The 21,452-nt window shown below is 40.3% G+C and overlaps 1 protein-coding gene across 1 annotated transcript in view; it reads left to right on the forward strand.

Moving 5' to 3' along the window:
• The first annotated feature begins 5,128 nt into the window (after positions 1-5,128).
• Positions 5,129-21,452, forward strand: part of SLC7A11 (solute carrier family 7 member 11) — a 55,239-nt gene continuing 38,915 nt past the window's right edge. The window contains exons 1-4 of the mRNA XM_021529575.2: positions 5,129-5,436; positions 8,012-8,138; positions 12,043-12,158; positions 21,009-21,134. Coding sequence (XP_021385250.1) covers positions 5,160-5,436; positions 8,012-8,138; positions 12,043-12,158; positions 21,009-21,134 — 646 coding nt within the window. The 5' untranslated portion in view covers positions 5,129-5,159. The remainder of the gene's footprint in view (positions 5,437-8,011; positions 8,139-12,042; positions 12,159-21,008; positions 21,135-21,452) is intronic.

Raw genomic sequence — 21,452 nt, forward strand, 5'->3', positions numbered from 1 at the left:
CAGCCTAGCCTGAGTCATCTGAAATAAAATCCCGACTCTCTGAAGCTGCCAGCAATCTTGCCATCATGCTAGGTATCTGGCACATGCATTTTTAATGGAAATTTACCCTGAGGTCTTGATTTCCTGAGTGCCAGTGTGTGCATCCAAAAGCTGAGGAAAAATAACATGGGGACTCTGAAAATTATTGTCTCATTCTGCTAATTGGAAATACAAACACAGAGAAACTCAAAAATAATATCTATGTACAGCATTGCTTAGATTTTGATAAGATATAGCCTGAATATGAAAAATGGATTGGTATAAAACACACTCATATTTTCACATCCACAGGGCTTCAGTGAGAATTGGCTTTCTCTCATGTGGAGCTTTCATGCTTGATGCAAGGTGCTAATGATTCCTGTCTGCTTAAAAAAGACCCATTAAACTGTCAAACCATTCAGCTAAATTCATCATGTCTTTTGAAATAGAGCTTTAATAGTGAGAAAAATTGAGAGATTTCTGAAATCCCTTTTTCTTTCCTTCTTTTCAAGCTGAAAATTGACTGGCAGCTATCAGCAAATTGAAGACAGGGAAACTTTCAGAAGCATTTGCCTTCTAAACTGCTCTTGCTTGCAGTCTTCTTGAGATCAGATTTTTATTTGCTTCCTGCATTTTGTAGGAAGGTTTTGACTGAGAATACAAGAAAAAAAAAATATTTGAATTGCTTTTGGATTTCTTATAGTGGTTTTATCTTATTTTTAAAATCTGTGAGCTGCATGTGTCTTTCATTCCTTCTCATTTTTTCTTTCGCTGCAAAATATGTTTGTATCCAGCACAAAGTGGAATGCAAAAGAATTGAGGAATTTGTTAGACTCTGACTACAAAATAACAAACCCCCCAACATTCTCAGTAGTTCCATTTTAAACTAAAGATTTGGCCTGTATTAGAGATAACAAAGTATTTTGATATTCTCACAGTACTATGTTTGTATTAAAACTTTAAAAACTGTCCCAGTAGTCTGAGATTTTAGTTATTTCATATTCTCAATGACACCTTATTTTTTAAATGCTTATGGATTTTTTCCCCCCAGTACTAGCTAAACTTCTCAACACTAAAATAGGAGCTGAAATCCCCAGTCAAAACTACTCAGTGTTAGATTATCTACATGAAACAAATACTTTTAGGTATTTTGTCATCCTTTGACATTTGAAACCAGACTAGTGCCTTTCTGCAGGGCTGCTTTCTGAAGCTCACAAACAACTTGGCATTATACACAGAAGACTCAGATCAGTTTTCTAAACAACATTTTTCATGCCATGCCACCCACGTGTAATAGTCTGGGGCTTTCCTCGCCTCTTCAGTCTTGCTGAACTTCCTCTTTTATTTCTGTGTCTCCAGTCAGCATGGCAACCTGTGGCTGGAGGCTTGACTCGTGACTCTTTGGATTTGTTTGATGCAATAAGCTGATAGCCAAATGCCTGGAAACGTTGTCAAGGTATGCTCTCTACATCTAGAAATTATGGAGTTTTTGTGGGCTTGAGAATTGGGAACTCAAGGTCAGGATTGGACTTTAGGTTCTCCACTTTGCTGCATTCGTTGCGGCATTACCATAAAGTTGAATGCTTTAGTTCAAAATGTGTATTTTGTAGCATTCCCCAGGGGAAATGCCAGAACTGTTGCTTCTTTGGAAAGATACAGCTGTGTCCAGATGCTGGCAAAAACTCTGTTAGTGTGATAGGCAGGGGTAACACCCTATTAGGTGTGTTCAGCCTGAGGTATTGTTATTCCCTGTGATGCTCAAACCCTGACAAGAGAGATGCAGCTGGCCAGGAGAGGCCACTGATGGCATTCAGGCAACCAGCCTGGGCTGCTGAATCTTCTGCCTGATGCTTTAGCTCTTTGCAGGGTGTAGGTGTAGGATTTGTAGGCTTTTCTGGTAAGGATTTTTTGTTTGGAACAGCCAGTGGATAGATTGATCAGGGCTGGTGGTGAGATTCAAAAGGGAACTTTCACAGCGATGATCTCAGTTGTGCTCTAAAATGTTTGTTCAGGAGAAAATGTCTATGGGTTGGAAAAAAAAAAAATAACCAGAGAGAAACAATAAAAAGGCTATGCACAATGCCAGATGCTATTAGAGGTTGAAGGTTTATTTTCAGAACATATTTTTTAGAAACATGGCTTCAAATAATGTCATCAGTCTAAAGAAAATTGCACCTTTTACATTTTTGTTCTGCTTTTATAGTGAGTTTTTATGGAAGAATGGGGTTGTTCTGAGTGTTGGACAGGTTAAGCCCTGTGCTTTCACAAAAGCTCTTTGAAAAGACACTGAGCATTTTTTGTTGTGTTTGCATAGTGGTCCTCTCTCTGTGATGAATAATTGAAGTAAAAGTGGCTGTGAGATACAAATAATAAGAAGAGATGTTGTGAGTATAGTTTAAGTGGGTTCAGCAGACAGTTATGACCCTCTTCCAGCTTCATGACCTCCTCAGGACTGAGCTCAGTTGATGGATAATTCTCATGAAATTCCCAGAATATAACGAAAAATCCCCCAACACCAAATAAGTATTCCTTATCCTGAGTGGAACTAATAATTGGAAGTAAGGCTGGAACTCAAAGGAGAAAAGCTCCCATTTTTCTTATTTTTAGTGGATAGCATTGAGAAGCTGTGAAGAATAAGTAAACAAACATACTCCCTGGGAAGGCTACAAATAATGAGATCTCCAGCAAGCTGCCAGAAGTTAGGAAAAGGAGTTTTCTGCAACCAGCCTTCTTCTGGTCCTACCTTATAAATTTCCCTGGGAATGACACAAAGCCCTAAGCTTTGCCTGTGTGCTATCCCCACACCACTGAAGGAACAAGCACCCTTTTCCCTGCGTGGGAGAGTGTTAATTGCTATGCCCAAAGGGGAAACATGGATTCTTCTGGCTAGTAATCAAATGCTATTTGAAAGCCATTATAGTGCCCAGGATTTGTACTGGATGGTTGTTACAGACAACTGGCTTGCTGGGAGCTGCCTCGGGGTTGTCTGGCTATTGAGCCTTTGGTTTGATCTTGGAACCAACTTCCTGTGCAAATAAAGACATTAGTTAAGAATGTCTACCTTAAAGTATCAGATGTTTGAAGATGTCATGCGCTTCTTCATTAAAAAGCCTTTGAAAATTAAAATAAAGGTCACCAGCCCAACTCAGTTCTCTGGTTAATGCTTTTTGCTGGTTTGATTTGATCCAGTTGCCTAATCCTATTGGGGGGCAGCCTGTGGAACGTGCAGCCAGAGAAAACATCTTGGCACAACACGCCACCGAGTCCTGGCTTGGCTTGTCACTAGTGCCACGGGAATTGGCTGGGTTGGGACTGTGGGGTGACAGGGAAGGTCCTGTCTGCAATCAGCCTGTGCAGTCACATGTGGGATCAGCTGCCAAGTGAGGGATCAGCCACTGAGCACATCAGCGGCTGGAAGCACAAGTAGGATATGTTCAGAAAACCAGACAAGCACTACTTGACTGTCATGCAGCCAGAAGCTGCAATCACTTGGTTTTTTTACCTGTGTGCATTTAAACCAGATAAGCTTTCTTTTCTGCCTTCTTTCATCTCAGTGCTAACTGTTACAGGTGAGTTATAGCTGAAAATATGAGGCTTTAAAAACACTCAAGTTTGACAGCTGCAGCATGTCGCTAGTCCAGTATTTCTTCTTTCTCACATAAATTTGAAAGCACATTTGTGCTCTGAGCTCAGTGCCTTCTTTTTGAAGGATAAAATGGTTTAACTGATCTTCTTTTTACTCCCAAACCTAGGTACTAATTAAGCAATACCTGTAAGAGCAGTAACTGTAGCAATAACCTCTCACTACGCTGATCTAATCTGGAACTATTAGCAGCTGCAATAGTTATACCGCTAAGAATTTTCCCCCTTTGGCATATGTTATAAAGGCTGTCCCTTGATTAGGTCAAAAAATGCTTGGAGGCTATTGATTTTTGCTCCGTTTTAGGAGAAAGCACCTCAATTGCTCAGTTTGAATTTGAATGATCGTGCCAAGCAAATGTATTTATGCATCCGATCACCTGTTTATCTGGTCAGAGGAGCTCTGCGGATTTTTGTGTTATCGGGGACGACACAAAAAAGCCATTCTGACTCCTGAGCTGTTGGAGATGCTGTGCTCTGGGGTGGTGCCCTGCTCCTGCCCGGTCACACACGGGAGGTGGCTGCGAACTTTTGCGGCGCATTTTAACAAAAAGTGATGCGGGGCTGGCTCCCGGCATCCCGGAAAAAGAGCTGCCCCTAAGAAAATGCCTTTTCCATGGAAATAAGCTGAGTAACTCGGGGTAACACCGGGGCTGTATGGATCCTTTCTGGTCCCTACAGAGATTTCCAAATTAATAATATAGTCGTGGGAGAGGCGGATCAACCGCGGCGCTGAAAGTTCAGCCCCCGCAAACGGAACTTTTGTTGGGAGTTTTTCGAGAATGAAATTGGATTAGACCCAGGGATGACGTATCTTGTTTGATTTCTTTTCCTCGTGCTCTGACGAGCTTTGTGTTTAGGCAGGCTTTTGTTTCTGGCTCTGAGCTGCTTTTAAAAAAATTGGGAGCGTGTCTTGGGTGATAGGCTTGCATTGATTGGGGAGGTTTGGCTCGAGTTGCTGGCGAGTGCTTTGTTCTTCTCACCACCCCCAGGTCAGCTGCACAACATGCCCCTACAGTTTAAAAATGAGAAAAAAAAAAAAAAAAAAAAGGAGGAAAGAAAAAAAACCCCAACAACCAAAAAAAGAAGAGGAAGGAAAAAAAAAAAAAAAAGAAATGCTGAGTAATGCCAGAGGTTTCTCAAATGGCTGATGCAAACCTGGAGAATTTGCATCATCATTCAGCTGGAGTAACTTGGTATGACAAGAGCTTAAATACAAGTCCATGCGGAAGCTGAGCTGGTTTCCAATGATAGGGCAGTACCACGGTGTGGAGACGCAGGTGTTCCTGTGCTGGGCTGGGATCACAGGAAGGGCTCACCTACTCTTGAAGAACTTGTTACCTGTGTGTAGGAGCAGCTGGAGAGATAAAAGAAAACAGAGGAAGAGACAAAGTAGTTGGCTACACAGAGAGGGGAAAAAAAAAAAAACAAAACAAACCTTCAGTTTCTGCTGAAAACTTTTCTGCCTGTGCTTGCCAGCAGCGTGCTGGTGGCACTGTAGCATGTTCAGGAAAGCTGCTGTGCCCACGGTCTCTAATGGAAGCTACTTGCAGGGACGAGCTAATGGCAAGTTGTCCTCTATGGACAGTGGACAGCCAGCCCGGGAGGGAAAAGTTGTGCTGAAGAAGAAAGTGACGCTTTTGAGGGGGATATCCATCATAATTGGCACTATCATTGGAGCTGGCATCTTCATCTCTCCCAAAGGCATCCTGAAGAACACAGGCAGCGTGGGCATGTCCTTGACTGTCTGGACAGTGTGTGGTATCCTCTCGCTTTTTGGTAAGTCCCTGAAAAGTTTCTAATTGGTCTAGAGGGGCAGCCGGCGAATTATTGTGATTATTTCTCTGATTTTACTATTGGATAGGAAGTGAGAGTGCAGAGCTTGAGCGCCAATGGGACTACAGAAGGTCTGTGCTTCGCGATGGATTTGTGGAGGGTGCAAAAATTTCAACCTCTGTCCCTCTGCTCCCAGCACCAGCTGGTGAAAGCTGGAAGCACTTTTTTTTTTTTTTTTAATGAGTCCCTAAAGGAACAGAAAAACCAAACGAGCATTTTTTTCCCCTATAGAATGTGCTGTATGTTTTTCTCCTGTAAGATGTATTTATGGTTTGCATGTGAAGCCCTGGCAGCTGGATGAGCACGCTGCTAGATCACCACTGAAATGTTTAGACAGCTCAGCCTAGTTCCCCAGAGGCTAGAGCAAGGTCTGAGAGGAATAATTCCTACTGTATGTAAGCTGTATTGCATGAAGGGGAGCAAAACAATAATACTAATAACCCCTCTTCCCAGCCCTTCCTTCCTCACCTGTGATGTTGCTTTGAAAGATTGGGCTACAAAAAAACCAGTGTGATGGAAGCAAATCTGTCCTGGGAGTTTTATTACTGCTTATTGTGGCAGTTTTTGTTAATTCTTTTTATTCTTGAAGAGTGTTGAATTCTGGAGAAGTCCAGTTAAGTTGTTCTGTACACAAAACCCTCATTCAGAGTGGAAAACCCCACCCTGGCCTCCGTGGGACAGAGGGCTCATTGACCTATTTAATGAGTTAATCTCAAAGAAACTGAAGAACTAACATGAATATTGGCTTTATTTAAAAGGGAAACTGCTTGTTTACTGGCAGGAGGTGAAGAGGACAAAGAGGGACTAAGTGTCTACTTAATAGGTGGAACATGCAAATGCCACCTTGTAAATTGGTGCTGAGCTTAAAAGAAATATTCTTTACAGGCTAAACCCATCCAGGCCAAACAAACAGTCGAGTTAGCTGGGACCCATTTGGGTCAAATGATAAATGTATGGGTACAATGTGCAGCATAATCTCTTGTACAAATGTGGAAGATCTGCCTGCAATAAAATTCTCCTCCTTTCTCTAAGCAAGAAAAACCTCAGATCCAATTCGTAACCCTGTCAAAAGACCTTGGTCATTTGAGTTACTTAACCCAGAATTTGCTTAAGCACTGCATTTATGGCTATAACTTAAGTAGTAGTAATCTTCTGGCTGTGAAATAAAGTGTGTACCAAAAAAAAAAAGAAAAGAAACCCCAACCCCACAAAAAACCAAATCAAAATAAAAAAAACCCATTCTCTTTTATCAGATTTTTAGGTCCCTTTCCAGACATCTAGATACGAAGAACTGTGTAATTTGGCACAGCCAAGGATAATATCTTGTTCTCACAATGGGCCTGTTACAGTTTGTTTGTTTTTTGGTTGTTATTTTTTTGGTAATATTTTGATTTTTAGTTCTCTTCATGACTCAGTTATAGTTAAATCACACAAAGAGGTCACATAAGATCTTGCCGAGGCTGTGTTTATAACATATATTAAAACACAATTTCATTTCATCCTGAACCTCAACAGAAGAGGCTGGCAAAAGAAAATGCCAAAACACCTTTTTTTTAATGTGGCTGTAAGGATTCCTTTAAACACATCTTCAGGTATGTTAAAGAAAAGCAGATAAAAGTTGCCACATTTTTGCAATGTCCCGAACAAAAGAAATGAACAAGGCTGGAGAATTTGTCATCATGTGCTACAGCTTTGATGGGCTTGTACAGGTGATGTGGTTTTGATAAGTTGTAGTTTTTATCTAAAAGTGCTGCAGCGTAGAGGCATGCAGGGAAGAGAGCTGAAATGAGTTCATGTGTGATTCATTGCTAACAAACTTTATTCCTGATTATTACTGGCTTCTCAGAGTCTTCCAAGAGGGCTGCCTCTGTTTGTTGGTTGTGGAGCACTATTGATGTGTTCCACCTGTGGAGCTGTGAATCCCTGGCTTTGTAACTCAGTGATGGTTCCTGACCTTTCGCTGCATTTGCAGGACACAAAACAATCCACCAGTTTTGAAAAGCTGCCACTAAGCCATCCCCTGAGTTTTGTATGGAAGATGTTAGGAGTACCGTTGAGGAGAATTCTTATTCTGCAGATCCTTCTTCCAAATTTTGGCCATTTGTTTGCTTTTGACTATGGTTGAGGAGAGGTGATACAATTTCAGAGATTGAGCCAGGCATCTCTAAGGCTGAAAGGAGTAGATCAGCCTTTGATAACAGGCAAAGATGTCAGAAATCTTTCATTTAGTGGTGCTGCCTGGGAAGTAGGGTGGCTGGTGTGAAACCCCAATTTGTTGTCCCTCTTCACAAGATATTGAGTAGTAATTGCAAATAGCTCGTCCAGTGGCTTTAAATATAACTAGATAAATAGTTTGGTTTACTGCATGTCTGGCTGATTGAATTAAAGTGTAGAAAATTAATTGGAAAAAAAAATATTAAAAGTAGTAGTGATACCATGACAGCTCTATAGTTTAGGCTATATATTTTGATATATATTTCTGGATATCTCTCATGTTGGTGTTATTGAATTCTCACAGGTGCCCTCTGCTATGCTGAACTAGGGACGTGCATTAAGAAATCTGGTGGTCACTACACCTATATCCTGGAGGCCTTTGGCCCATTACCTGCATTTGTGAGGGTCTGGGTGGAACTACTCATCATTCGGTAAGTGTGTCATGACTCTGCACTTGTCAGTCATAAAGAAAAATCTCTGATATATGTTGGGCAGAAAAAAAAAAATCAAATATATTTTGGTCAGTTAACTGTGTTCTTCCACTATGATTGCTTCAGAGAGTTTAAAAATGCTGTTCTGCTCATCAGCTTTGAAATGTTCAAGGAGACATGTTTACATACATGGGGAAATAAGAAATCTACCACAAAAATTCAATAAATTGCCTTAGTTTTGCTAAGCTTACTATGTCCATTGAAGTCATTAATAATGTTGTTAGCTATACCTAGATATGGTAGAATGAAAGACAGAAGTCACCTTTACCTTTTTTCAGTCTTGGCACTACCTTCTGGAGCAATTACTGTTGTCTATGGATACAAGGATAACTCCTGGTGAAATTATTGTCCAGTAGTTTTTCAGAGTTAGGGGCACCATGTATGCTTTTGATGTCAGATTGGGCCCTGATTTTTTTGGGTTTTTTTGTGGAGTGTTGGAGAACGTGACTCTTACTTTGGAAAACACTAACTGACCAAATAAAGAAACACTGTCTTCACATACCTAAAATGTCCAAATATATTGCATTGGTGTGCAAGCCTGCGACTCATGCAGCCTTTGACATTACAATACAAAGATGCTGAATCATATAAAATAAGCTTTCATAATGTAAACGGATCAACGCATCAAACCCACGTGTAGCTTCTCTTTTGTTTTTAGGCTTTTTCTGAGTTTGGAGATCTTGAAACACATAGAACAGGGCAACTTGGAATTCAAAATGACTTTGGGAATGCTCCATGCCCCTGCCTTAGGCGCTTCTTTCCCCTCTTCCGCAATCAGCAGATTAGTCACAAATGAGGCACAAGCAAGGCTTCAAACCACAACTACGTTTACATAACACTGACAAGTCCTAGCAGACACCTTGACTTTAAAAGTGCTGACGGTGCTGAGTCATTATGAATCCATAAATCCTTGTGTTGTTTCCAGAGGAAATAATTTTTCCATTTCAGGTTGTCCAGCACGACCTCCCCACCAATATGTAACTTCTCAATTAATGGCATAATTTCCATCAAGTGTGGTGAAAGGGCAGATGTCTCAACTGTGTGAACCTTTTGCCAAGAAGGAAAATCAGGCAGTGGAATGAGACCCATGTTTTCACAGGTCTCTGTGAACAGCTATATCATTTCACATCAGAGAAGCAACAAAAGGGAACAGTATTAAAAATCTCCCTCTTAACCTGCATCTTTTTCGGCAGAGGCAACTTATTAACCTAGACGCAAACACCCACAGGAAACCAGGCATCATAAATTCCTTTCCTCACAAAATAATTACCTTTTTATGCACAACAGTGTCCCAGGAGTGTTGTATAAATGCTCTTAGTCATCATGATCTGCCCCACACCCAGAAAATAATCGTGTTGCATGGGAGAGAACATCAGTGGATTCTTTAATCACCCAATCTGAGAGGCAGCGAGGAAACCATACATGTTGTGACTTGTGATGAACAGAGCAGCACTGCTGAAACTCTGTGTAGAGTTTTATATCTGACTCCTTCATCAGGAAACTAATTGACTGCTTCCACCAAAGGACTTGAGACCTCTTATTTGTTTATTTTTGTTTTCAGCAGATGAAGTTGCACACACATGTCTCAGCTAGACTGGTTTTTCATCTGAAAAATTGCAGAATTATCACACTCATAGGCTGGTGGAAGAGTCACAATGAAAATAGATATTTCCTTCTCTCATATGTCTCTTTAAAGCTGCTACTTGGCACTGGAGGACACGCTTAACTACTCAGCCCACATACTGATTATTTCTGCCTTGCACTGCACTGCTTCTCACTCAGTGCACTCAGTGTGTGAACCTTTTCCTGTCCCAAAGCCAGGTTGTGTGTATTTTATACATATTTATATGCATTTAAAAAGCCCCCAGTAGCTACCTTTCAAACAAGTGAAGACAGCAATGTGAATGCATTGTCTGTAGAGCTTCATTGTGGTGGTTGCTAAACAAAGGCTGGATGAGAGCGTGCTGCCAGGTGCCTGACTTACCTGTGGGATGTGCTGAGACCCTGTCCTGGTCCTCATCCTCATCTGGTGCCTTCCTGTATCCTTGCCCTTCAGTGAGAGCTGGTCATGCACTTTCTACCCACTCCTGAACACACAGCTATTGAGCATAGAATCAGTAAGGCTGGAAAAGACCTCCAAGATCATTGAGTCCAACCATTGTTGAATCCACCACTAAGCTGTGTCCCTAAACACCCATCTGTGTGTTTTTTAATGCTGCTCCATTCTTTGAACTTCCCCCTCCACTGATTGACTGCGCTGCCAGCAGCATCTCCCCTGAGAGGTGGGAATGTCAGAGCTATTTATTAGAGGTGCAATTTAGGAGCTACGTTTTTAGAAACATAGGTGTATAGATAGCAGTGACTGCTTTTTAAAAAGGGCTTTTCCTTGAAATGGGAGGGCAAAATCCAAGTTCTGGGGAAAGGAGCTGAGACCAAGAGAAAAAGTCTGGGACAGCTCCAAAGATCTGATCTTTCATCTGATCTAGGGCCAAAACTGCTTATGGAAGGCTACCTGCAGTACTTAAAAACCAGAGGCCTGGTGATCTTCTGATATGAATTAGAAATATTGCACTAAAGTCAATAAATGTCTGTCAAAATCCAGACAAAATTTGCCAAGCCATTTGCTGGCCAGTGAGAGGAACATCCCCATGTATGGCAGATGCACATGCAGCAGCACTTATTTATCCATGCAGAAATTTACTGAGGAAGATTGTTCTGTTCTGTGCTGCTCTGCAGCTTGGTCCAACACAGTGTGTGACCTCTGGCTTGAGTCATAACCCAGTGAAAGTGGGCTTTGTTTCCAGGGTGCAACTCCCTCGTGGAAAATTCTTTTATTGTTTGATGGAGAACAGCAACATCTCTGCAGAATTTTTACTCTGTTCCATGGAATTTTAATCAAAATTCTGTGAAGTGAGGTGCTGCAGATTTTTTCACAAGAAATTTGCGTGGACTCTTGCTCAGCTCAGAAATCCTTTGAGAATCATGTGCCCTTTTGTCCAACAGTGTGCATGTGATAAACCACAGATGCCACCAGCTGTCCTAAAAAGAGTGCAAATGTCCTCCCAAATGAAACATGAACAGTAACATGCAGGCACAGGCTAATTTGCTACTAATATATGTCAGTGCTAAAGCTTCTGTCAAACAATTAGCTACTCTCAAAGAGAAAGTCTGTGTGAACATTATGAGCATTTCAAATTTGAAAATGCAACAACTTTATGGGGTGTTGGAGAACTTAACTCTTACTATGAAAAATATTACATGACCAAATAAAGAAACATGTCTTTCTTCACATTCCTTTGTTCTATGGTATTCTGTGGCATACCACAGGGATTTTTGCTTTTGCCTGCAGTGCTAGGAAATTGTTAGTCAATAAAACGAAAAAAAGATTCTGTTGGTATTTTAGAAAATCCCATTTGGACTGTCTCAGAATTTAATAAAATACCTTAGATTTTTGATATTTATTTCAGTAAACCTGAATTCTCACCTTGAATGAGGTGCATTTGATTGTGTCTCTGTGGGGTGAGATATATCTGGCCACTGAAATTCATTGACTTTCGTGCAGGGTGTTTCCCATGTAATCTGATTCTGGCTGTGTTCACTTCAAGTCAGTGAATGAAGATTTCTATTGCTAATTTTCCTTTTTGATTATTACTGCTTTGCAACATGGAAGTTGTAAGAGCCACCCTGGTAAGAAGTGTCGCTGTCAAGACCAGAATCACTGAGTTAGTGCTACATTCAGAAACTGTGGTACATGCCAGCAAAGCTACAAGAAAGCACCAAAATTAAGGTTCTCAGTTTATGATTGCAGATTAATTTTGTGGCTTTGTTTTTTCTTTCACTCTAGCCCTGCTGCCACAGCAGTGATATCATTGGCATTTGGACGCTACATCTTGGAGCCTTTCTTTATGCAGTGTGAAATACCAGAACTTGCAGTTAAACTTATTACAGCTGTTGGCATCAGTAAGTGTCCAATTTTAGGTTTCAGGGGAGGGTAAAGATTATATAAATTAAAAAAAAAAAAATAGCACACTGAGCAGGTTGTTGCTTGGTGTAAATAATTAATTACTGTGCATCGAATGCCAGGGGCACCTGTGTGACATTTAGCCTGGGCGTGTGTGTTTGTGAACAAATGCAGGAGAGAAAAGAACAGCAGACTTTATCAGTGGCAGGGAAAATCTATTGTCAAGGCTGATTGTGCTGCCTCTTGAATTTATGGCCAAATCTTCATTATTTTTGTAGAAGCAATTCCAGTCCCTAAGAGAGGGCAAGGCAATGCCAGAGATATGGAAGAATGATTACTTTCTTTAAGCGCTTTGCTCTACCTTGGTTTTAGGAGGCAGCTGAATGCCAAGTATGATGTCATGAAGAAATGTAATTCTTTTGTGTGCAGACAGGCAACATGAGGTCATCTTCCCCAGTCCCACTCTTTCCATCCTGGCAATAATCCTTGTTGAGGCACTTGTGGTTCAGAAAGCAGGGGCTGAGTTTTGGGAGCAGAGCACGCAGTTGTTGCTGGCTCATTGTCCTACACTCGCTAACTTTGGAGACAGTGTAAAAGGGATCATTTAGGGTTACAGAAAGCCAACATTTGCAGTGGAAAGAGGGACACTTCCCTGAGAGCAGAGGCTTTACAGTGTACCTGGGGTGGTGTGGAGGATGCCTGCAATGGGAAGGCACAGAAGATGATGGGAATGGGAGTTTATAACCTTAGAGGCTTGTTCCCAGGTCTGCCTGGTCACAGGTGAGAATGCTCCTTGTGGGCACACGTTGGAATTCAGCTGTGCTGGGAGGGATCGTGGAGCAGACCTGAGTAATTAGTAACAGAGTGTTCCTTTCCATTTGCTCAGTGCACCTATCAGAAACAAAAAGACTGGAAAAAGGAATTAAGACATGCAAAATGATCAAAGGCCCACAGGAGACCCCTTCAGTTTTGCACAATAATAGGTTCAGATGACTTTTTCTTTCTTCGGGGCAAGGAGTTCAATTGACATTGAAATTTCCAGTCTCCAGGTTACTGTGGCTTTTTGTGGGAGCTCTCTTGGTAAGATTTCCTTTCTTCTGGGAGTGTTAAAAAAAATCAGTATGTGTCTGCATTCCTTTCTAACTTAATTTTGCACAAACTATAGGTTTCATAGGAATAATTGAATTAGGGGTTTGAATTTTGAGTCCAATGACTTTTTTCAGCTACGTCTTGTCTAAAACATTTCAGTGCAAGATAAGAGTGAAACAGATGTTCAGTAACATTAAGGTCACTGAGACAAAAAGAATATTAAGTGAGGACTCCATTGAAGTGTTTTGTTAATTGCATGTGATTTAAGCACAATAGGTGAACAATTTGAAATATGTTTTTATTACTTTTAATTTAAGTGAAAATCTGTGTGATAAGCCAGGGCTTGGCAAAGTAATTGAACAAATAAGTAGCATTGCAGGGGAGGTGGAGTTAGGCTGAAAAAATCACAGCCTAAAGGGAGAGGGGAGGTCAGGTGCTCCTATACAAAGTGGGTCTGTACAGCACAGTTAGGATGAACTGGCATTTCACTGAAAGTAGAGATTCTTGTAGAAAACTTGTAGTGGTGAATGGGATGATGCTGAGAAAAACAGTGACATGTCAGACTGACACTTTATTCTTTGCAGTACGCGCTACAGTGGATTTTAAGTTGTAGTAGCTCTTAGAACTTCTGCTGCACTTAAGCTCAGGGACCTCAGAGTATCTGAATCTTATCCTTGTCTGGTAGGAATCAGCTGCTGTGGTGGTAATTGTTATTATGAATGTTTGGTATTGGGCATGTAGGCAGAGTGATAGGTCAGATTAAGTTGGTGAGCTGAACAGACACTTTGGAGCCCTGAAGATCTTGTAATCCAATATAATGGTGCAAAAAGTAGTATTTGTTTCCACTTCAAATTTTAAGTTAATCAGAAAGTGAAATGGCATGCCTTTTTTTTCTCATCCATACCTGCTCCCTTTTCCTTCCTTGCCTGATGAGGGAGCAAGGGTTGTGTATATGTCTTTATTGCACAGGGAAAGGCAGTGGGATGCACCACTGAACTCTGTCCTTGGCTGAGAGTTGTACCTTGTCATTTCTCATTGTACTAGAAAGGAGAGGTAGAAATTTTGAAAAATCTTCAGGTGATCCCCTGATCCCAAACACAGTTAGTGTTATTGAAACAATTTCTTACAGATGTTTGTATAAACTGGCATTAAAATCTCCAGCATGGGTGTTTTTTAAACCCTTTCTATTATTGTAGCCCAGTTTTTTCTATACTTGTCACAATACAGCTTTTATCTTTCCTTTTTTTTTTTTTTCCTCCCTGCCTGTATCTCTATTGATGCATCTTAAGTCTATTATTAAAAGGTTGACTGAGATGGATGCAACCAGGATTGTGTTGGGGAGTGGCAAATACTATTGCTTCTCTACCAGCTAGAGGGGTTGCAGCCATTCTGCTCCCCACCATTTCCCCTGTGTGCCTTTTCAGTGAAAAAGGAATGATAGTGCAGAGGAGATGTAGATCAGATGAGAGTTAAAATGCAACTACTGGACATGGTGACATTTAAAAAATCCCTTGTTCTTGCTTTATTATTTATGGGAAAAACACATGCTGGGCACAAAATTCCCCTCAAAATCACCTGTTCAGAACAATCTTAATCTGCAAAAACAAATTTTCTGTTCTACAATATGCTGCTTTCATTTTTAGTTGCCTTTATTGTGGTTTTTATTATAGTTTTTCTCTTTTTGCCACAACCAACCAACCAAAATGTCCAAACATTTCAGCGTCTCTGTAGAGAGAATGATGCTTGTGTGGAGTCTCTTTTCAGAAGCCACAGCTTTCTGAACCTCTGAAGCAAAGCATTCCTGTTCTTTTCAAACTTAGAAATCACTTAAATTCACTTGGTGTTTCTTACGCAAATCTTCAGAAGGAGAAAAACCCAGATCAAATACTGGATATGCAGCTCTCAATTTGTCAGTCTGCCATAAACTTTTTCTCAACTTGGTTAATTTAATTGTACATGAAAGGGGAGCAGATATCTGAAAGACTTTTATTACACTATACATTTCATGGACACATAGAATCATAGAATGGTTTACGTTGGAAAGGATGCTAAAGATCACCTGGTCATGGGACATTTTCCACTAGACCAGATTGACCAAAGCCCCATCTGACCTGGCCTTGAACAATTCCAGAGACAGGATATCTAATTATTACAACTTTATGAAAATCATTGGCTGAGTAGAGGAGAGAGAAGCTGGATATGCTCCAGCACAGGGAAGGAGAATTGAAGAAAATGCAAGCAGGAGATTCAGCCCTTCAAACTCTCTGCTTTGTTCCAGCAGGACAAAATAGCTCCAGGACACAAAGCAAAGGGATGTTGTCAACCTTTGCTCTGATGCTGAAGGTAGTCTTTTTAGGAGAAAGAGTTTAAAACTCATTTTTCTCTTGAAGTGAAAGATGATAGACTCCTCCATAGTTATTGTTTCATGACATGAAGAAGCATCCTATCACCACCACGCCTGTTGTGAAAAACGCTGATCACTTGGTTTTTAAAATTTTAAAAGTTTAATAATAATAAAATGGTTATAAAAATAGTAATACAATTAGAGTAATAAAAATTTAGAGTTAGGACAATTACAAGACAATAAAGAGCAAAGAATTATGGGTCGGATGCTCTCTGGCATCTAAGCCACGACAAGCATGCTTTGTGAACAAAGGAATAACCCTTAAAAGCAACAGCCTGTTGCATATTCATACATCTCATACATGATGCATAAATTCCTTGCAAATTAAGAATTTATCTGGTTTTTGTCAACTCCTTCCTCTTAATCCTGGTGGTTCCGTGAAGACGGAGAGAAGGTAGAAGAATGTTTGCCTTTTCTGATAATTTGTCCTGATGCTGATATCTCTGTGTGAAGAGTTTCTGAATTATCCCTTGCTTGAGCTAGTAAAAAAATCCTGCATCACAGAGTTTCTATTTTAACATTATGTTGTAACCTAAAACTGTATTTAAGACACCACTTAAAAGAATTAATACAGCATAACTTCCTAACATTACACATATAGTTTTCATTTTAATATTTGTGAAAAGCCAATCATAAAATCTGTGTTTTTCACACCTATCATTGCAAAAAAAGTCCCTATATTCATATATTGCTTTTTTTGGATCTATTAATTTTTTCGTAATGGTAAACTTAAATATAATGGTAACAGGAAGGGATAAATTGCACTGTGCAAATGTATCAAACTCTTCTATCAATATGTATCCTGAATAGGAGCTGAGTCTTTTCCAGACTTTTCACATGGTCTCCATATCAGAAAGCAGATAAGGAGGTTTCAGCCATTAAAAACTGTGAGGCTGAAAACCACATGAGTTCTTGCACTAATTCCTATGTGTATTTTAGGCATTTTGCACTGCAATAATATAGTTTCCCCTCTTTTTTTTTTTTTTTTTTTTTTTTTTTTTGAGAAGTCTGCCAGCAAACTCAAATAGCCCAAATTTTGACTGTTAGAGGTAAAGTTATGCTCAAAAACTGAGGTTAGCTGTACATGTCTATCAGTGCTTGCTGGCAAATGCTCCAGCCCCAAGTTTTATTGGTGTCTAGGTGAGTCTGTAATTAGATGCCTTTTTTCCCCTTATCGTGGCAGATGTTGCAGATGCCACTCTCTACTGCTGACAGTCTTGAGAAGAGCAGTTTACATTAAAATATCTCCTGGCTTGCAGGGATATGCTCTTGCAAATATGCTCTGAGAGGTGCTTTTGTGCTTCCTGTGACTTTTAATTGGCTCATTAGGGTCTGCAAATTGTGGGTATTTTTTGGCGTTTTTTTTTAATTCCTTGATCCTAAAAGTCTGACAAGTTGTGGGAAGCAGTTTTCTTGGTGTCCTGCTGAGGTAATTGTACATGCATTCTGAAAAGTAGGCCAGGATGTAATGCTTGCTGCTGCTTCTCCCATTAGATTTTGTTATCCATCTATAGCTGTGTCTGTGGGAAGGAAAGAGATGGTGAAAAACATGCTTGGTTTTTCCATTGTGTTTGATTGTTCATGAACCCCATTTTGTTCTCCCTCCACAATACTCTTGGTTAGGATTCATCTTGTTTTTAGCGACGTATTTAGTTTAGGTAATCTTCTGTGCTCCCCATACAGTGGAGAAAGAGGAAAGAGGAACTTCCTGAAGGTAAACTATCTCATCTGGGATAGGCATCTCACAGAGGTATTGTTATTCATCCTCTGGAGCTGTCTCTTCACTGAGAATGCAGCCACACTCAATGCCTGACTTTTAGTTAGAAAAGTTAGACCTGAGTCCTTCTTTCACTTCCCCTTTCCTGGGAAACTGCTGCTCCTTCTGACATTTGCTGTGATCCCTTATCAAAGTGTCTGCAATCAGTTTCTCTAAATATCTCCAATAGGTTCTGTTCTGAAAAGGGGTGTTGGCTAATGGCCATAGCCCCAGAATATAATGTCCTCCCTGAGCCCTGGCACAGCTGTCATCATCTTTTCGTGCTTTTTAGCAGTTTTCTTCATGACTCCACTTCCCCACTGCCTTTCATTACCCAGCTGCTAACACAGCCAGTACTATGGTACTGGTGCATGGCACTGATGTAAGCCCCACATTTCTAGACAAGTGTCATGCACACAGAACCATTAACACTGAATATTTTATTATAAAATACCGTTACTATCATTATTAGTATATAATAAGCAATAATGCATTTATATTATGTAACATTATACTATATTATAGAGAAGACTGCAAACTCTTATAGCCTAATAAAATAAAATTTAAAAATATAAAACTGGTAACTGGTATTTATAAAAATATAAACTCTCAAATTTTCTGAGCACTTTTAAGCACTTAAATCTCAGCTTTGCAATCTGAATTGCTACTATTGCAATCCTCCAACTCTGCTCTTACTCTTATGAAGGACTATCAAAGGACATTTGTATCAAGGGGCTTTTGACAAAGGCAATGATAGGTGTCTTGGTTTCAACCAGGTTAGAGTTAATTTCTTCTCAGTAGCTATTACAGGGCTGTGTTTTTGTTTTGGAATGAGAATGGTGTTGGTAACATACTGATGGTTTGGCTTTTTTTTTTTTTGCTAAGTCCAGTTTACCCCTAGTCAAGGACATTGTTTTCCTGCCTCCATGCTCTGCCAGTGAGGAAGTTCACAAAAGAAACTGGGAGGAAGCATAGCCAGGACAGGTGATCCAAACTGGCCAAAGGGATATTCCATGCATCATGCCTGGTATATAAACTGGGAGGATTTAAATGAAAGGGCATCTGATTTGGGTTTGGGAATGGGGGTCTGGCTCTGTTCAGTGAGTGGTGAGCAATTGTATTGTGCAGCACTTGCTTTTTTTTCCTTTTAGTTATCATAATTATTATTATAATTTACATTATTACTGTATTTTACTTTGTTTCAATTATTAAGCTGTTCTTATCTCAACCCACAAGCTTTACTTTGATTCTCCTCCTCATTCCAGTGGTGAGTGGGGGGAGAAAGGGGGGAGTTGAACAAACAACTGCCAGGTTTAATTTCCATTTGGGCTTAATCTGTGACCATAGGATGACGGGAAGTGGCTTCATGTTGGAAAAGAGATGGTTTAGATTAGTTATGTGGAAGAAGTTTTTCTGATGTGGGTGGTAAGACACTGGCACAAGGTTGTCCAGAGAAATTGTGGCTGATCCATTCCTGAAGTGTTTGAGGCCCTACCACCCAGTACCACTCTCATCTGTGTATCAGGAAGGTGAAACCAATGCATTAGAAAACCTGGAGGAGCTCTCCCCACTCATGTTACCTCCTGTGACCTGTGGAAGGCTGACAGACTGATTGCTGCAGTCAACTTGAGCTCTGAGTAAGCTGGGTATCAAATTGCAGATTCTCTTACACAAAAAAATCCTCCTTGACATGCTCTGGTCCATGCCTGGGCTTCATTTTCTACAGAAGAAAAGTATGATATCCTGAGTCTTTTATGAAAATTAAAATAAGCTAGTGCTTGACTATGCCATTAGATTTCTCTAACTTAAACAGTTTTGGTCAAATAAATATTTTAAATATATTTTGCTTAAATAACGGTTGTTAGTCTTGCTGGTAATCAAGTCTCAGGGAAAGAAGGGGGATTCAAACAGCACTAATATTAATCAGCAACCTAAAGGGATCTTCCAACATTTAAATGAGTCAAGATATGTCAGTGTAATATTGGAACAACAGAGTAATGAATCAGGGCCCTGGGATTTCCTGTTGCCTGTCAAATATATGTATACAAGGAAGTAAAAAAGAAAAAAACAAAACAAAGTGTTTCAGTCTCAAGTGAAAATTTGCAGAAGTACAAGCGATTTCTTTGTGACTTCAGAACACTTCAGCTCTGAAATATGGTGAGATACAGAACCGAGTAAAGATTTTTCAGGATCTTTTTCTGGTGAAAAAATTGTGTTAGGTGGTGTTGTGAGTATATATTGTCTTGTAAATATCTCATTTGAGAGTGGAACTGTCTCTCTCACAAATAAAAATTCTAGAAAAATACATTTCCCCCCACCCCTGAAAATTTTATTTTATTAAAAATACATTAAAAATGCATTGGGGTCTGAATTACTTGGAATTTTCTCAGTCTTCCATTAAACTCAAACTACTTTCAGTTGAAATGAGAAGATTTTTAAATATTTTTTAACCTTGCTGGTGAAGAGAAACTGTATGAAAGACTTGAGATAAATCAGTGGGGTTTTTTTCCAGGAAGCCTGTGCCATGCCAGATTTATAATGCTAGCTCCTATAAACTAGCAAGTTGTGCTGTTGTGTGTCCTGAGATGTGTGATGTGGCTGATGATTTACACAAAGTGGTGCTCTTGAGAGAGCTTGAATTGTGGGAGGATTGAGATGAGGAGCTACTCCATTACCTCCATATGATGGCAAGAAAGAGAGGAATGTGCTTGACCATCTACCTGGAGCAGCAGGGGAAAGAGATTTTTTATCTAGTCAAATGGCTCCCATTTTCATTCTTTAGGGAATTTTTATTTTGTTTTTAACATCTAAACTCCATCTGTTTAGGTAAACTAGAATAAGTGGCACTAAAATGACAAGACTTGCCCTCCTCTGGTCAGTGAGTGCTGTAGGAAATGCTGGAAGATGTTGGGTCCCTGACCCAGGAGGAGATACAAGCAGACCAGGCAGGATGTAAAAACCCTTCTCACTGATCTCTACACATGCTAGGGAGCTGCAGACCTGGGCTTTGTTTTCAAGAAATAAAAGGTCTCTGTTTCTTCACTGATTCCTAGCAAGGGTGGGCACAGTACCTGCACTCTGGCCCTCTGGCAACTCTGTAAAAGAGGACCAGAGTTAAAGCAGTTACAAATTTATGTGTGGCCTAAATGAGGGTGAGAAAGTTCAATATAGTTATTAATTGTTCTTGTTTTATGAAAAATGCAAATCTCTACTCAAAGCAGCGCTGTTAAAGAAATCTGGAGTGACAAGAGTTGGGCAAATAATTTCATTCATCTGAAGAAGCATCCTGCCAGCCAGTTGTCTGCCAGCAGCTGACAATTCTGGGACAATGAAGCTGTTATTTGGTGAGAAGGATGTCAGGCAGAGATGGGACAGGTGGATGGTCAGTGCAGTGGGTGAGGCATAGGGGCTCAGCTCAAGCCTTTGGTGTGGTACCTTGAAGGGTGATGGGAGAAGTGGGAGGACAAGAGCTGGAGAAGGTTATCAGGGTGTATTTCCTTTAATGCATCAGGATCTGTTGTTGTATTTGTGTGACCTCTCTGCTGGCAAAGAATTTTGTGACAATTATTTCTTTCTGACTTTTCTTTTTCCTCCTCACAGCACTGGTGATGGTCCTGAATAGCACAAGTGTCAGCTGGAGTGCCCGCATTCAGATGTTCCTTACCTTTTGTAAGCTTGTAGCAATTCTGATAATTATAGTCCCTGGAGTTATCCAGCTAATTAAAGGTATGAAATGAAATGTAAATGCTTTGAAAAAGCTTTTATCTTTACCCTCAACAGTCTTTCCCCATTTGCCTCCACTGCATAATGCTTATAGCAGCAAAATCTCTTAATTAGTCTGTGCTTGCTTAACTGAGGCTCTGTACTGTCATGTCATTGATAAGAAGTGGAAGTACACTGGGATGAACTGGTATTTCCTTCAGCATGCCAATGACACTATTCTAATCAGACTTGCTTTTCAAAGGAGCAAAGGGACTGCTCTTCTCTGTAATCTGTCTTTGGCCTGAACTCTGTGGCAGGGAAGGATGGGATTTAGAGGCAGAG

This window comes from Lonchura striata, chromosome 4 (genome assembly GCF_046129695.1).
Source record: "Lonchura striata isolate bLonStr1 chromosome 4, bLonStr1.mat, whole genome shotgun sequence".
NCBI classification, from domain to species: Eukaryota; Metazoa; Chordata; class Aves; order Passeriformes; family Estrildidae; genus Lonchura; species Lonchura striata.